At 38.2% G+C, this 18,922-nt stretch overlaps 1 protein-coding gene across 4 annotated transcripts; it reads right to left on the bottom strand.

Moving 5' to 3' along the window:
• Window positions 1-142: 142 nt before the first annotated feature.
• Window positions 143-16,024, bottom strand: lnpk (lunapark, ER junction formation factor). 4 transcript variants are annotated; one of them, XM_074647384.1, is made up of 16 exons: window positions 15,897-16,020; window positions 13,061-13,121; window positions 11,926-11,967; window positions 11,557-11,607; window positions 11,333-11,469; window positions 11,052-11,110; window positions 10,541-10,581; window positions 10,136-10,219; window positions 9,997-10,048; window positions 9,704-9,820; window positions 9,373-9,465; window positions 8,750-8,855; window positions 7,765-7,835; window positions 7,384-7,554; window positions 6,569-6,658; window positions 143-5,226 (listed from the first exon to the last, which is right to left on the bottom strand). In XM_074647384.1, exons 2-16 carry the CDS (start codon window positions 13,085-13,087, stop codon window positions 5,015-5,017), a joined length of 1,353 nt encoding a protein of 450 aa, XP_074503485.1. In that variant the 5' UTR covers window positions 13,088-13,121; window positions 15,897-16,020; the 3' UTR covers window positions 143-5,014. The 4 variants fall into 4 exon arrangements, with proteins under 4 accessions (XP_074503485.1, XP_074503484.1, XP_074503487.1 ...); XM_074647383.1 differs by having other exon boundaries at window positions 9,373-9,483; XM_074647386.1 differs by lacking the exon at window positions 6,569-6,658 and having other exon boundaries at window positions 15,897-16,024.
• Between the last annotated feature and the right edge of the window lie 2,898 nt (window positions 16,025-18,922).

Genomic DNA, 18,922 nt, shown 5'->3' on the forward strand with positions numbered 1-18,922 from the left:
GATTATTCTTCATTGTGCACTTTGTAGGTCACATTGCTCTGACAAACTTTAACTTTCTTTTCCATGAAAAATGATTTGTCAAAAACTAAATGAATGTGTGAAGCGGACGGCTTGTAAGAACCACAGCAGAACAACCGTCGGCTTCTTTTGTTGTTGAAAAACTTTTATTAGGCGTGTCGTGCGCCAACGTAATGACAACCAGCGTTGGCAGAAAGGTAACCGATAAATCTAGCAGAGAAAAAACAAAATACAAAGTAAACAGGTATTACCAGGGCTGATCCGAATGCTTCGAAGCTTCGACCGTTGCCATGGTAATCAATCTCCAAATCAGTATTCAAATGCTTTTCTTTTTAGTATGTAATAATAGAGTATAAATCCCAAAATAGCCCGTGAAATAAGGAACAATCCAACATTAATTATTATTAGTTATTCTCCTACGGATATCTTCGTTATCTGTAGAGATTCACAACGAAGCTTCAAATATCTTTGAATATTCCTCACCGAAGCTTCGAAGCCCAATAACAGGTATTGGGGACAGCCCTAGGTATTAACAGGAGTCAGTGCGAGAGACAAAGCAGGATTGGAGAAGTGTTTAAATATTAAATATAAGTGACAGCTTCATATTAAGAACTTTTACCACGTTTTCATCCCCAGCAGGTATCATGTGAGATAAAAAGCTTGCTAACACTCGAACCATTCAAAATGTCACGCTGTGGAGTCGGGCAACTTTAAATTCATGACGTGGTCTCTCCTCAAACATCCAACACAGGTTTGTCCAAAAGCACCTTTTGCTGCCATGGACAGATTCAGAAGGAGAACGGAGCAAACATTTAAGGCCAACTTCTGCCAAATGATTCTGGGTTGTTGCAACAACTAACCAGAAACACACACAGAGTTAGTGTGACAATGCAAAACTAAAACACATTAAAATACATATTAAATAGAATTCAATGTGTTGTCTGTGTACCCCTCAGCCTGCGTGTGTTTCTAAGACCAGACCTGAACAACACCACATATTTACATTTGCATAGACACTCACTATTTCTTCTGCTTCCATTCAATAACAAAAGAAGAGACACTCTGTATGCACTAGTGTTGGCCAAATGAACCTCCTTAGTTTATATGTTGCTACAGTAGCTCGACATAGGGCAGATTACACTGTCAACTCTGACAATAACAGGAGCAACCAAGGCACGCACTATGATGGCACCATGTGCCGACTGTGACATTTAAAACACTTAAAGTGAATGTAAGCAAAACAACATCAAAAATATCTCAATAAATGCTACAGAAGCCAAAACCAGGCCGTCAGGTTGAAATAATCCTAGCATCAGTACCATGGCAGTTCAATAATCCTAGCATCAGTACCATGGCAGTTCAATAGTCCTAGCATCAGTACCATGGCAGTTCAATAGTCCTAGCATCAGTACCATGGCAGTTCACTAGTCCTAGCATCAGTACCATGGCAGTTCAATAATCCTAGCATCAGTACCATGGCAGTTCAATAGTCCTAGCATCAGTACCATGGCAGTTCAATAGTCCTAGCATCAGTACCATGGCAGTTCAATAATCCTAGCATCAGTACCATGGCAGTTCAATAGTCCTAGCATCAGTACCATGGCAGTTCACTAGTCCTAGCATTAGTACCATGGCAGTTCAATAATCCTAGCATCAGTACCATGGCAGTTCAATAGTCCTAGCATCAGTACCATGGCAGTTCACTAGTCCTAGCATTAGTACCATGGCAGTTCAATAATCCTAGCATCAGTACCATGGCAGTTCAATAGTCCTAGCATCAGTACCATGGCAGTTCACTAGTCCTAGCATCAGTACCATGGCAGTTCAATAATCCTAGCATCAGTACCATGGCAGTTCAATAGTCCTAGCATCAGTACCATGGCAGTTCACTAGTCCTAGCATCAGTACCATGGCAGTTCAATAGTCCTAACATCAGTACCATGGCAGTTCAATAGTCCTAACATCAGTACCATGGCAGTTCAATAGTCCTAGCATCAGTACCATGGCAGTTCAATAATCCTAGCATCAGTACCATGGCAGTTCACTAGTCCTAGCATCAGTACCATGGCAGTTCAATAGTCCTAACATCAGTACCATGGCAGTTCACTAGTCCTAGCATCAGTACCATGGCAGTTCAATAGTCCTAGCATCAGTACCATGGCAGTTCAATAATCCTAGCATCAGTACCATGGCAGTTCACTAGTCCTAGCATCAGTACCATGGCAGTTCAATAATCCTAGCATCAGTACCATGGCAGTTCAATAGTCCTAGCATCAGTACCATGGCAGTTCAATAATCCTAGCATCAGTACCATGGCAGTTCAATAGTCCTAGCATCAGTACCATGGCAGTTCACTAGTCCTAGCATCAGTACCATGGCAGTTCAATAGTCCTAGCATCAGTACCATGGCAGTTCACTAGTCCTAGCATCAGTACCATGACAGTTCAATAGTCCTAGCATCAGTACCATGGCAGTTCAATAGTCCTAACATCAGTACCATGGCAGTTCACTAGTCCTAGCATCAGTACCATGACAGTTCAATAGTCCTAGCATCAGTACCATGACAGTTCAATAGTCCTAGCATCAGTACCATGACAGTTCAATAGTCCTAACATCAGTACCATGGCAGTTCAATAGTCCTAGCATCAGTACCATGGCAGTTCACTAGTCCTAACATCAGTACCATGGCAGTTCAAGATCACACCTCTAAATGTTTAAAACAACCAAACAGGGCAGCAAACATCTGAACGGATGAAAACACAATATGGCCATAATAAATAGAAAGAGAAAGTCAGTGCAAATGAAGTCAGGAGATACAGAATAAAACAACAACAGTGCATTTGGCTACTGAGAACTAGGATTGGCAAGAACCAGATGTTCATTTCAGTTCATTTCTGTCACTTTCTAAATGTTTAAAGGTTCTTCACTGTTAGCGTTGCTCATCAACACTCAGGCTATCCTCAAGCTACTAAGTTAGCTTAGGTTGACACGCCTCATCACAACAAGACCTGCTGAGTCCTCATGTTGTTTCTATGTAGGGAGCAGCAGGGTTATACTGAAAGGTCGATAGTCTACAGACAAACATGCATCTCTGCTCAAAACACACATTCTGCTGCACCCTGATGGCTGATCTGGGTTCAGTTACTGGGTGCTGCACAGTGTTCTGCAGTAGCTAGTGGGACATTTTAACATTAGTGAAAATAATTTCCTGCTGTCAGAAGTTGGCCAACGAAAAAGTTCGACCTGCGTGGAACTTTCTCACCAACTAAGAGGAAACAAAGGCATCAATGTATGTATGTATAGACCTGCAGCAGCCGCTTCCTCTGGGTAGTGTCATCCAGTTACTTGCAGATCTGAGTGCAGCTAACAAGGAGAACATTATCAAATGCACAAACTGCAGTTGTTGTCTGGGTAACCGCTCATATCCCAGATACCGCTCGTCTGGGACAAGCTGCTAAAACGTCATTAAATAAAAAACTTTAAAATCCAGCAGGATAAAATGTGAACACGCGTCAGTGTTTGGTAAAATGTGAATATAACTAAGAGCTTGTATGGGGGATTAAAAAGAGGAGATGAAGACAGCTATAGCAGTACTTTGTCCTGATTCACAACAGGTTTGTCTTGAGATTGAACTTCTCATATACTTGAATTTGCATCATAATTAGGGATGCACGATATATATATAGATACATATCTATATATATATCGGGTCTGATAAATTATCAGCCGATAACGGGGAATTGATATTATTATGTATTATTCAGTTAATGAAATTATATTCGATAAATTATCGGCTGATAATACGAAGCCAAACTGCTTTTATGGACTTAACAAATGCAGCATCTACACCAGAAGGTGGCGGTGTGCACCTTTAAAGTTAGTTTGTGAAGAAGAAGAATAAATAAATAAATGAACATTTGCAGAGTCAGAGCTGCTCTTTGTTTTTGTTGTTAACTACAGTGATGTCAGTCAGAGCTATGAAATATTAAATATCTTTGCTCACCTTCAGATGTGCATAATAAACAACAGATTATGAACTTCTGTTCGATATATAAAAGTGTGAATTAATCGGTTATTTTATCGGCCATGAGAAACAGATAATTATTGGTATTGGCTGGAAATGCATCCCTAATCATAATAAACTGTGATATTCAGCAGAATATACCGACACCACGCTGAGTGGAGTCGGAATCAAAGAGAGAATTCAGATTCAAGTTTGAGTTTTTGCTTCATCTGAGGACAAACTCGCTGTGAACCAGCAGTTCTACCTAAAATCACAACTTGTCATTAACGACTCACACAGCAGCCGGCCAACTGCTCCAAACCTAAAAGAACCTTATAGTGTAAATTATAGAATACTGAAAAATGACCTCAGTCAGTCACCACGTATAGTAGAGCGTTATCATTACAGCCAACTGCTCCATGGAGAACCAGCGTTAGGATTCAAACTACAATCATCAATCTGACACCTTCCCACTGAACCAACAGAACTGTTGCTGGCTGTGATATGTCGGCATCATTTTAGGCAATATCGCTGGACAATTTTACAATTATATGATGAACACAATGCAGTACGTTTTTGAGAGCTAAATTCTCTGACTCCAGCTTCTTAAATATGAATATGTTCTGGTTTCTTTCCTCCTCTATGACAGTAAACTGAATATCTTTGAGTTGTGGACAAAACAAGACATTTGAGGACGTCATCTTGGGCTTTAGGGAAACATTGAGCGACATTTTTCACCATTTTATCGACCAAACAACTGATCGATTAATCGAGAAAATAATCGACAGTGGTCTTGACGGTGAAAAATGTAGACTCCTGAAACTGAAACACGAGTGTGGTTGATGTAGTTTTTGGTTGTAAGGAAGAACAATATCATTAAACTACAATCCTTGTCCATCTATATTGCTTTAAAATGCCACCCATCTATCACGGCCACCTTCTGTTTGGAGCGAATGATCCGACGTCTCTGGTCCTGTTCTGGACTCTCTGCAGCTACGAGGGCTGAGACTCCGTCTCACGGGGGGCGCCGTGACTCTGCTCTGATTCCACCTCTTCCTCCTCCTGAACCACTTCCTCCTCTTCCTCCTTCTGCTGCTGCTGCTGCTGCTGCTGCTGCTGCTGCTGCTGCTGCTGCTGCTCCTCTGATTGGCTCTCACTCTCTACTTCTTTAGTGGGTCCTTCCTCTTCCCCAAACTCTCTCTCATCTGAGGAGAAGATACGTAAGTTAGATGTGTATACAACCAGTAAATGAATAGACACAACAATAAGGAAGGGTGAGAGAAAGACGGAGCATCCCAGATAATGTGAATAGTTTGCAGTGCAACAAATGATTGGTTTGTTTGGAGTTAAAATCAGCCGTAAATCAAAGACAATCTGCAGCATTCCCTTTGTTAGGATTAACATGAGTTAAAAGAAGAGTTGGGAGAAGCAGAGAACGTAAGAGGCGTTACGAACATCCCTTAAAATCTCCCTCCTCCCATCCAACAACAACACAGCCTTCAAGAGGAGGATTCAAACCGTAAAATGTCTCCGATCAACTTAAACAAAAAACCCTTTCATTATAAAAATCAAAAACACTTAGTATGTTTCAAATAGGATTCTTAATCTAGATGCACCATTATTTGCACACTTTAAGATTCATTCAATTACGTAGAAAATAATCAGAAATCCAGATGGAAGATTTGAGCCCCGTTTGGACTGGAGTAGATTAATAGACGAGAATATTCTGTAGGAAAATCACACGACACGCATCACCTGCTGGACTGAAAATAACTGGAAATGCAGGTCTGAGTGTGTAAAAACTCAGATATATATACTTTAAAATGCACGGTGCCTGTACAGATGAAAATCATGTAAAGGAGGTACTGAGCACTCTCATTACAACTGGGAGGAGGGGAGGATTAAAACCACTAATCAGAGCTCTTTTATTAAAATCTCCCACGCTCCCCTAAAGACATACATCTCGTCCGAATGGGGGTTAAATGATCAGACACAGAAATAACACTTCATGCACAAAATATTTTGATCTTTTTTTGACTTGATGTAGGCGAAGATGACACAAATTTAGAAAAATATTGAGACAATTTAGACGTTAACTTCTGTAGATTGGAGAGCAAATCAATCAATTAGGAAATCCATCTGAATATTTCGTGCACTCAGTGAAGACCAGACCTGGGTCGAACAAGTGGAGGTTTTATTTCAGGTTTTGTTTAGCATTAGCTAAACAAACGTTTAGGATGAATCCATCAGGACAATAGTAGAACAGTTGTTCAGTTTCTGTGATTTTCTAAATTTTGAAAGATGAATTTTAAACCTCTGAACAGGATGAAATGTATTTGGACACACTGTTTGAGACCCAGGTCTGGTGCAGACATCCAGTAACTGCTTAAACCCATCGTTGCTTTAGTGTGATTAGAGGCAGCAGATTGGGATAGGGCTGCGTTCTACGATGTTATGGATTCTACAGCCAAAGAAAAATTGACCCATTCTGAAGTAATCAGTTTAAATTAAAGCCAGATCAGACATGTGCAGGGAGAGGAGGGGAACCTGGACTCTGCAGAGGTCGGGTCTGAGGGTTCTTTGGACTCTGCTGGATCTGGAAACTGTGCACCAAATTCCACGGAGCCGGAGCCTTAGCTAGAGGCAAGATCACACTGTTAATCCCCCGCTGGTCACTAGAACGCAACACGGTTAGTGTGCTCACAGGTCTGACAAAAAGATATGTGCTGAGGAACGTCTGTTTTGTTCACCGTTAGATTACTGACGCACGCACACAATCAGTTTATAACTCACTCTTTAACTGGTTTGCCACCCGGCAGGAGCTCAAAAGAGAGCAAGCAAAGACATTTGTATTTCTTCTGGTAACTAATTGGATTGTGTTGCACCACCATGACAAAAAACAAGAAGGTTGTCTGCACCTAGAAGGAACCATGTTAGGATTCATTATCAACTGATCTCATCTTGTAAAAAAACATGAATAAAGAGAGAGATTATCTCTGTGTCAATTAACTCAAATGATAATTTCACACTCTCTGTTGCTTCCTGTAGCAAAGAGGATGGTGATAATTGAAGGTGGTGGTGTCTCACCTCTGCTGGCTCACTGCTCTCTATCTACTCACTACAAAAAGGTTAAAAAAAAGTTGATATCATTAACGTTGGGAAAAGAATCAAACACAAACTAATGAAAAAAGGTCAACTGGAGCACTAAAGCATTTAAAACGGGCGGTTAGGACATGGAGTTAAGTAACATTAAGATGCATGAAACGGCGTGAGTATGAATGTGAATGTGAGGTGAGTGTGTGAAGGTCTCTCTCAGAGGTAGCACACATGTTCAATGTCTGTGTATCTGTGTTTTTCAGTACCTCCAGAGGGGGGTGCACTCTCCCCTGTGTCCGTCCCAGAACGCGGCGCTGGTCCAGGGGAACGCGATTCTGATCGCAGCCTCCTCTCGTAGCTGAACTCTGGAAGCCTGGGAGCCTGAGGGCGCGTCTTCCTGGCCGGATTCAGGAAGTAGCAATACGCACAACGGAACGCTGGAGGGTTGGAGAGAGAAAGACGGAGGGAGAAAACAAGATAGACAATTAGAAGGAGAGATTGTATAATTTTATAAACTACGGCAAAGCCCAAGAATTGAGATTCCATAATTTCAATTTTCATTATAATAACTTCCTAAAGTTTATCATCTCAAAAACTCAATTTACTTTACTTCTCATTAAATGCAGCGGTGTGTTCAGTGTTCTTACCTAGATATTCAAACTCTTCTTTCAGAGCCATGCCGTTATGAGAGAAACACTGCTGGCAGACCAAAGCGTATCTATAGGAAGGAAAGAGGAACAGAGGGAGCGGAGAGACTGTTTGATATAATACTTTCATAATGTTCAGGAGTTATTTAGTAAAAGTTCATTTCCATTAATCTGACTCGTCTACTTCACCAGTGATTACCTGTTTCCCAGAGGACTTTTGATAACCCCAGGAGACACGCAACCAAGAGCATGCACTTTACTTTTCAATCAAAGATAAACATATAGTCTAATAGGTGCAGCTAACTGACAAACTACAGACGTGTTTGTGATCAAGTACTCCACACAAGTCTTTTAGGCAGGAAAGGATGAGGCAGCAGTAGATCTGCAGATGAAGACATGCCGATGTGCGCCATCTACAGGAAAGAACATTAAATGCTTCTTAAATTAAAACACTTGTGTCACATGCTGACAATGAGTGTTACAACTGCAGCTTTTCCTTTTTTCAGTTTCTGTTGGATGTGATGTGAGCACAGCTGGGTCCAGGCTGCAGGGTCGTCAGCCGGGAGCCACTCTTCACCTTCGCTCCTTTAATCCTGGAACATCTCAAGGTGTCACTGTTACTTACTTTGCCAGTCGGAGGCGACATCGATGTGTGTTCATCTACAGGGTTAAACTGCTGCTGCTACTATTCATTCCCAATCCAATAGATATAGATGATATTGAGCTGCCATCACTGGAACATCTTCACAACACTCGCTGCATGAGGAGGGCTAAGAACATCATAAAAGACATCACACACCCTGGACATCATCTGTTTAAGCTTGTCTTGATAGTGCAGGTTGGTACGAGTAGAGGTGGTCTGATAATGACTGAACACCACTCCCTTGTGGGGAACCTGCAGACTGCTGAATGAGAAGAGTTTAGGAGGAAGTTATGAGCTACTTCCACAAGGGGTATAATTACATCTACCAAAAAGGGTCTTTACCTGTTCTGGGGTCCGTCCCCTACCAGGTATTCGATGACTCGGTCCACGGCTCCCCTGTCTTTGGGCAGAATGGGTCTTGCTAATGGAGGACCTGGTGGGTGCATGCCTTTAAAAAAACAGTCCACACAGATGGAGATCAATACACAAACACACACACAGAGAAGAATGCATTGCTCTTTATAAATTCAGAAATATTATAGTGCATTTCATATTGAGGGTTTTGCATTTCAGTTCACAGACTTTTGCTGTGGTCAGTCATCCTGGGTAAGTCATTTGTCATGCAAAAATATGGAGATTTTCCTGCTTGTGTCTGTTTTATATCATATTAAACTGAATATCTTTGGGTTTTGGACTGACTAAACAAGACATTTAAACACATCACCTGGGACTTTGAGAAACATGGAAGGACATTTTTCACAATTTTTCTGACACTTTATAGACCAAATGGTTAATCAGTTAATCTAGAAGATAATCACCAAACTAATCGTTGATGAAAATAATCGTTAGTTGCAGCCCTTAAAATGAAGAACAAAACCCAAACGTTGATTGCAGAAACCAGCTATTTTTTTATGCACACATAGAAGCATTTATGCCAAGATGCATTCAAAGGCTTTCCGACCTACCTACTCCCGGTATAGGAGAGCAGGGCGTCCTGGGTGATGCCCCATGGAGGACGGAGGCAGACAGAGCAGATCTCTCCGGCGGTCCTCCTGGAGCTGTAAGAGGGACAGGTGCTGTAGGGGGGGCAACACGGGATAAAGACACACACAGATAGTCTAAAACAACTAAGTCAAAGGCAACTTCCTGCTGCCTTTGACGTCGCCCATGACCTGGATGCCTGAGGATCTTTCAAGCTCTCTCTGTCAACTCACGTTGCTGCGGGCCTCAGCATCAAAGTGTATGCACTTACAAACTGTGATACTTGATGTGAAGTATCTCTGTATGCCCCCTTACCCACAGGTGTGCCCCCTGGTCCCAAAAGGGGCCGTGCTCCAGGCTGGGGAGTCATTGCCATTGCACCCGGGGTGCCCATCGGCATGGGTCTCATTGGCATCCCTCTCTGTCGAATCTCTGCGTAGAGGAGAGGAATTCAACCCAGGATTTAATGTGTTTATCCTTTAATCATTATATTCTACTTTCTGTAGCTCTCGTCTCTGCGTACGTCTGGCCTGAGCTCCATCAAACACCACTCAACAAACCTTAACCTGATGCTTTATCTTTCTGTCGTGTATTTTTGTGTGTCGTACCTTGTCCTGGCCTGGGAGTCATCTGAGGACGCACCGGAGTCGACTCCAGCTCCTACAACATAACGCCAAACAAAACCAACAAAGGTCAAACAAAACAAAGATACAATAAAAAGATAAAAACTAAACAAACGGCACTCACAGCTTTCTTCTTAGCTTCGGGATCAAAGCGTTCCAGGATGAGTTTGGCGTTTTTGTAGGTCTCTGTTTCCATCACTTCCTCCAGCTGGAAACACCAAACAAAGGAAATGTTCATTTTAACATGCATACTGAACTGTGGTCTCTTAGTTAAAGTACAAAGGAGCCCCGGGGGTAAACTTGACCAGTATGATTAATCTTGAAGTAGCAAAACTGAAATGTTGAGAAGGAAAACTACATATAAAACTAAGCTTGATGAAATGAGCCATTAGTAAAAGAAACAGTAAATAACACATTAGGAGAAGCTGCAATGAATGAATTTAGACAACAGTCTCACTCCCTCCTTCTTTAAACGAGTCAGTAAAAGACAAATAAATGAAATGTGAATCGTGAAGAATTGGACACTTACAATCTTTTTTTTGGAAACCTTTAAATCTTCCAGTTTATCATCTAAAAAAAAAGGAAGCAGAAATAACTTAGTCAGTTCACTTCATCTTAAATCCGTTTCATTTTGATCCATATGTCAAACATATTTGGAAGTGGTGTATACTTAGCATATTATTAAGCTAATGAGTTTGTATTTTTTACAATATTATCAACAAACTATATTTGTTTCTTTCCTGGTGTGCAGTTTAAAATATCCTGTAGTGATTGATTTCTGATGTTTAGAACACAAAAGTCACGTCTGCCTTTATAGGGAAGCCTGTAAAATCAAATCAGTTTCACATGTTACTATTTCATGTATGAAATCAGAATAGTGTAGTACTACGTAATTATTATTGTAAGACAATAACAACAGTCCGGTGAGTTTGAGGAAATAAAAATTCTGAGTGAGTGCACAGTGAAAAGTGTCATTTGAAGATATGCTGTGTGTTAGCTGGATGGATAGATGAACAGAGGAGGACTGACGGACAACTTACTGTTTCTCTCAGTGCGTTTGGAAAAGAGGAAGACCAACAACCTCCTGATGAGCCACACCCTGATGACGAGGAAGAAAAAGAGAGATGGAGTTGTTCTTAATGATCAACTTCAGATTCAAACAAAGCTTATCAAACTCACAGAAAATAATAAAATGCAAAAACGCTGTGCATCCCAGGAACAGGGTACTAAAATAATATTTTAAGATGACACATCTACTAGATTAAAAATGACACGTTGCAGATGGTTGTGAAAGATATTGTACAACAACATGAGCACTCACAGCACTGGGTATATGAAGAAAGGCAGCGCCATGGCTATTCTCCACAGCCATTGTTCAGGTAGGTAGAGACAGTACACGACCAGAGAGGTCAACAGGTACAGGACTGACGAATAGAGAAGCAACCTGCCGACCCACAGCTGCAGACACACAAACACATTAGATGAGAGAAAGGAAACTGCAAGTCAAGAATATCACTGTGCACATCATCTCGATGTTTTGCTGACCTTTTGCAGACGTTGATTTTTGGCTCTGAACTCCTCCAGGTCTTTAATCTCCTACAAGGGAAACAAAGAGGTTAAAGGTTATTTAGCCAGGGCAAAGAATCTGAAATAATCAGACGCTAAGTTCAGAGTTCACCAATTGTGAGTTTGCAGTCAATAATCCTGCATTTGAGACAGGCACCACTGTACTGTACTGTACATCTTATGAAAAACTAAAATGCAAACTGGGCATGCATATTTCATTTGACTGCACTCAAATACTCTATGGAAAAAAACAGGAAAAGTGAGTGATTAAGAAAAACATGACATACATCTTCTGAGCTATAAGCATTGTGTGAGTGCATCAAATCAGATGCAATATTTAGTCGGTACCTTATCAATGTTCTCCAGCTGCTCAACTGTGGTTGGCTTTGTCTGGATTGAGGACAAAGATCAGAAAATCATCACCAGGTTAATCAGACAAATGAACTCTATTTCTCAGTGTTGCTCACAGCCAACAGAATCAGAACTCAGTAAAGATCAACCCTGTTCCTGTACACACATGCTTACTTGTGACTTATCCAGGGGACAGATCAGTGTCTCGGCACAATGTAAATAAAAGCAAAGGTGATTTGACATTTCTCTACATCTGTACATATGTGTATCCCTCTGTTTGTACTTCCTCCTCTTTCTGAAAATGAATATACAAGGGTTGAACTTTCTATTGCTGACTCTCTGGCTGTTTCCCTCCCTTTCCCTTTAACTTCTCTAATATCACGTCTAAAAATAGTATATGAATTCTCTATCTAGCTCGGGTGCAGGGTTCACTGTGTCGACAGCTAACACATCCAAATTATCTCAAATACTGTCATCGCTTAAGTAGAACACAAGATAAAATCTGTTATTTATATTTATAAATTATTTATTGCTCACTGTTAAAGGCTTGTAAAGTAAAATAATTCAATTGTTAAATAATAAGAAAAAAAATCCGAAATATGAAAATATCTTGTCTCGTCTTGTGTCACTTTAATCTAAGTGCAGCTTGTTAAGCAAATTTCTAGAAGTCTGATAACTGCTACAGACCAAACAATAAATACAACCTTTAAATGTCACTATTTTAAGAACTCGACCGTTCAGGGCAGAGGGTCAGTCTTACTGATTTCTGTCTATCTACAACCGTTGCCTGTACATTTTGGAGCTAATGTTAAGGTTTTACAAACACTGGCTGACGTACTGCATGACTATATATATCAGCCCTGTTAAATCCATGTGATGAAAGGAAACCTTTTAAATGTCAGTCCCAGCTCTGCCCAACAAAATCAGTTTTATCTGCTAAATCTCTTCTTTAAAAGGACTTCCATTCAGATTTGATGAAACCTGTTTTTGTCTTGTCTCATAATTGTTAAGTGTTGCTGTTTATCTTGCATTCTGTTTATATTGTGCAATGTTAACTCCTTGATTTCACTTTCCTTTTTTGTACTTAAACCTGAGTGTTTTTTGACTTCTTTCTTTTCTCTCATCCACTCACCTTCCATCTGGATATCAGGGCCCCCATATCTGTAAATCACAGTAGTCTCCTCCTTGATTCACTATGGAACAGAAAGTCTCTGTTAGCACATAATCCTGGCTGTTCCACTCCACATTTAAGCCCTGCTACTATGAGATTTAATACAACCCTTACATCATCACAGGATTTAGCGAGCTGCCTACAGGAGAAACTGGACACACCAGTTTGCTTATGGCTCCTTATATAACTTAAAGAACACAACAACGACGTAGTTCATAACATATTCTGTCATATATTCCACACTGACGAGCTGTCCAATACAAAGGATGTGATCCAGGAGTGATTTACTTTATGACTAAAGTTAAGTTAGATATCAGACCATGACTGATGAATGATTTAAGTCCACATGTGGCTGTTGTTGTTTTATCACTGCTGTCATTCCAGCAAGAGAAAAAAACAATAGGAAACCATGAGCAGTGTTTTTTATAATATGAGTTTAAGCAGAGAGTAAGAGGCAATATTCAATGAGATAACTGGCTTTGTTGATTTGCTTGATGTAAATGCATCTCTAGTTAACAGTAATGTTATGGATCATATGTAAATGTATCTCTAGTTAACAGTTATGTTATGGATCAGATGTAAATGCATCTCTAGTTAACAGTAATGTTATGGATCATATGTAAATGTATCTCTAGTTAACAGTTATGTTATGGATCAGATGTAAATGCATCTCTAGTTAACAGTAATGTTATGGATCATATGTAAATGTATCTCTAGTTAACAGTTATGTTATGGATCAGATGTAAATGCATCTCTAGTTAACAGTAATGTTATGGATCAGATGTAAATGCATCTCTAGTTAACAGTTATGTTATGGATCATATGTAAATGCATCTCTAGTTAACAGTAATGTTATGGATCAGATGTAAATGCATCTCTAGTTAACAGTTATGTTATGGATCATATGTAAATGCATCTCTAGTTAACAGTAATGTTATGGATCATATGTAAATGTATCTCTAGTTAACAGTAATGTTATGGATCAGATGTAAATGTATCTCTAGTTAACAGTAATGTTATGGATCAGATGTAAATGTATCTCTAGTTAACAGTAATGTTATGGATCAGATGTAAATGCATCTCTAGTTAACAGTAATGTTATGGATCAGATGTAAATGTATCTCTAGTTAACAGTAATGTTATGGATCATATGTAAATGCATCTCTAGTTAACAGTAATGTTATGGATCATATGTAAATGCATCTCTAGTTAACAGTAATGTTATGGATCAGATGTAAATGCATCTCTAGTTAACAGTAATGTTATGGATCAGATGTAAATGAATCTCTAGTTAACAGTTATGTTATGGATCATATGTAAATGTATCTCTAGTTAACAGTAATGTTATGGATCAGATGTAAATGTATCTCTAGTTAACAGTAATGTTATGGATCAGATGTAAATGTATCTCTAGTTAACAGTAATGTTATGGATCATATGTAAATGCATCTCTAGTTAACAGTAATGTTATGGATCAGATGTAAATGTATCTCTAGTTAACAGTAATGTTATGGATCATATGTAAATGCATCTCTAGTTAACAGTAATGTTATGGATCAGATGTAAATGCATCTCTAGTTAACAGTTATGTTATGGATCAGATGTAAATGCATCTCTAGTTAACAGTTATGTTATGGATCATATGTAAATGTATCTCTAGTTAACAGTTATGTTATGGATCAGATGTAAATGCATCTCTAGTTAACAGTAATGTTATGGATCAGATGTAAATGCATCTCTAGTTAACAGTTATGTTATGGATCATATGTAAATGCATCTCTAGTTAACAGTAATGTTATGGATCAGATGTAAATGCATCTCTAGTTAACAGTTATGTTATGGATCAGATGTAAATGCATCTCTAGTTAACAGTAATGTTATGGATCATATGTAAATGCATCTCTAGTTAACAGTAATGTTATGGATCAGATGTAAATGCATCTCTAGTTAACAGTAATGTTATGGATCATATGTAAATGCATCTCTAGTTAACAGTAATGTTATGGATCATATGTAAATGCATCTCTAGTTAACAGTAATGTTATGGATCAGATGTAAATGCATCTCTAGTTAACAGTAATGTTATGGATCAGATGTAAATGCATCTCTAATCTCTAGTTAACAGTAATGTTATGGATCAGATGTAAATGCATCTCTAGTTAACAGTAATGTTATGGATCAGATGTAAATGCATCTCTAGTTAACAGTAATGTTATGGATCATATGTAAATGCATCTCTAGTTAACAGTAATGTTATGGATCAGATGTAAATGCATCTCTAGTTAACAGTAATGTTATGGATCATATGTAAATGTATCTCTAGTTAACAGTTATGTTATGGATCAGATGTAAATGCATCTCTAGTTAACAGTTATGTTATGGATCAGATGTAAATGCATCTCTAGTTAACAGTAATGTTATGGATCAGATGTAAATGCATCTCTAGTTAACAGTTATGTTATGGATCAGATGTAAATGCATCTCTAGTTAACAGTAATGTTATGGATCAGATGTAAATGTATGGAAATGCATGTAAAGTCTCGTTTCCAGCTAACACACACACTGCCAGCAAGCATCAGAAACGTTATATAACCATCTTAGTACCAGACTAACACCTGTAATGTGACTTAAACACACCTGAAGTGTACCTTAGCATCATGCTAACTGCTAGCTGCTGTATAACGTTACCAGACGTTAGCATAGTTAGCTGCTACAATGCTAACAACAACACACTCCTCTCTCTCTCTCTTTAAGGTTGTTTATCTTCATTAAGACTTTAATTTAAATAAATACTTACATGATGTGGTGTTGAAGAGTTTCTGTTTAATGCTCATTTAATCCAGTTAGAGTAGAAACTAACAAACAGAACAAACACTTTAGACTTTATCTGCTGTCAGCTTCACTGACATCTCAGCTGTCACGCTGTTTACGCTGCGTGATGACGTAACGGAGGTAACGCACTGGAGACGTCAACCGGAAGCAATTTCCCAGCGTCCTTTGCGTTGTAGTCTTTTCTGTTAACCCATTTGTGCTCAAACACTATATTTAGTATGATAAGGAAAAATGCCACAACATTTGTTCTGATTGGTCAAAAGTCTTGAAATTTGGTATGAGCATACTTTTTGCAAGTATCTGACAGTACAACTTGGACATTTTTAGATTGCATGAAAATTCACGCTTTTATTAATAGAACGAATGTTGTGGCATTTTTCTTTATCATACTAAATATAGTCTTTGAGCACAAATGGGTTAAACACTAGTATTTGGTATCTGAACTCATAAGAAGTTGAATATCAAAGAGATGCTCACAAATGCAGTGTAAAATAACATATATTTAATTTGGAAAACATTTAATAAGCGTTTTTTTCCCTAATATTTAAAAAATCCTGATTTTGATTGATTGGTCAAAAGTCTTGAAATTTGGTACGGGCATACTTTGGGCAAGTATCTAACAGTACAACTTTGAAATTTTTAGATCACATGAAAAATCACGCTTATTTTATTAATATTCAAAATCAGGATTTTTGAAATATTAGGGAAAAAAACGCTTATTAAATGTTTTCCAAATGAAATATATATATTTTTTACACTGCATTTGTGAGCATCTCTTTGATATTCAACTTCTTATGAGTTCAGATACCAAATACTATAATTGATCTAGTATTTGGGTACATGGGACTCCTGTTTTTTCATAAAATATAATGGAGTCTATTGCAAAAACAATAGTGCTGTGTGCACAAATACTAGATATAGTATGTTAAGAAAAACTGATTTGAAAATGTCTTCACATGTGTGCTGAGGCAAGCCCAGAGAACATTTCCACCAAGAGAAATTAAAAATGTCAGTTGGGTGGGTTAAGCGTTAAGAAGAAGAAGGACTAAAAACAACTTGACAGATTTTTCAATTAGCCCAAATCAACTAATTAATTAATCTAAAAAAATGTAAAACAATAAACACAACAAAACATGTTTATTAGTTGGAATTTAAATTGTTTTGAATGTCTTGAGTCAAATAGCCTGTAATTCATTAAACATCACCAAGCAGCTCAGGGATGCATTCATTTTAACTGATGGACTTTTATATAGTATAGCAGAATTCATGCCAGTGTCCGGCAGTTAATCAACAACAACTACTGAATATGTACTGTACATCATCAAATAATAAATATTCACAGCAAATAACGGCCTGGCACAAATAAATAAATACAAATTAATAAATAATATTCATGTATTTATTTACTAATTTATTTATTTATTTATTCGTTCATATATATATTTGTTCATTTATTTATCTATTTGTTCATTTATTTATCTATTTTTTTTTTTTTTTTTTACTGTAGCCTATTTTAAGCTGTGAATCCTATTTTCGCCACTAGATGTCGCACACATTGTATTATTTCACTTGTGCTTTCTTCAGTGCAGCTTCAATGTGAGCTGATCAGCAGAGCAGAGAAAAACATATGTTTTATTGGGTTGTCACTATAAACTGTGATGATATCACATCTTAAACTAAACAGTTAATGGTAATATTGTAATTATTATGCATGTGACCATGTATTTTTATTAATTTAATAAAATCACCTCCAAAATATCATCAATGTAATAATTTCCTTTCCAGCTAAACACCAACATGAACTATGAAACATGTTATTATTAGGGCTATATTTATTCTTTGAGACCACACACTGCACATATGTTAGGTAGCAGAACCCCAGATTTACAGTTACAAAATAAGTAACTCATTTTATAGTTTCCCTTTTAGTAAAAGTGTATGTTACAAAATAAATCTGGGCTGCTGAATGTCACACAACCAAAACATATTACAGTTCCTCACATATGGTGTTCCCTTTGTTATCATCACATTGTAGGAGATGTAGTGAAGACGTGGAGTCTCTCTCTCTCTGATATTCAGCAGCATTTTCTCAGCCAGCTCCCATCTGAGCTGCTTCACATTAGGCTGCAGTGTTCAGAGGTTTGGCCTTCAGCTTTAATGCTCAGCTTCCTCAGGAGGCCCAAGAGTTATGAGCCTAATAAAACTCTCTCTCTCTTTTACCCCCCCCCCCCATCCCTCTTTCTCTTTCTCCTACACACACACACACACGCTGTGTATACTATAACTGATGAGTAATCTTGATGCTGATGTTATTTCCGTTTCATTAACCAGTAATGAATTAAACACTTGATGAAAATGAAAAGAGGGGACTTTTTTATTTTATTTTATTTTTTACAACTCTCAAGGCTAATGCACAAAGTACACACACACACACACACACACACACACATACACATACACTAAGTGTGTTTTCGTGTAGTGGGACAAATGGATTCTGCAAAGTCACAGAGCACCAAACAATAATCACATCATCTTTTAAATGTTTTTTTTCTTAATGAAAGATGGAAATAGACGGCGTCTGTGTGGCATATATTAATCTTTAAGTGCATGTTTTGAATAACAGATCAGATAAGACTTTACTTTAAAGCATTTGTTAGTGAGCATTCATTAGATTTATTTGTTGATTAAATGAGACCCAGCCTGTTCTGAGCACAGATATGTGTCTATAATAAATAACTGTACTGCAGGTTTTATTCCGCAGTGTGGCAAAATAAAAGGTAAAATTTGACTTGATCCATTAAACCTAAAATAAATAAACTAAAATAGCATAAGAAATGAAACACACTGAGCTAAATTGGCTATATAAGGCCTCTTATACTGTGGTGATCTATCTGCTTTTTGATCTTATAATTAAAATTATCTAACATGCTTTTACATTATTATAAGCTGTGGTGTCATTGTTTGATATATTAGTATTGATATTGACTCCCA

Source organism: Sebastes fasciatus, chromosome 9 (genome assembly GCF_043250625.1).
Source record: "Sebastes fasciatus isolate fSebFas1 chromosome 9, fSebFas1.pri, whole genome shotgun sequence".
Lineage (NCBI taxonomy): Eukaryota > Metazoa > Chordata > Actinopteri > Perciformes > Sebastidae > Sebastes > Sebastes fasciatus.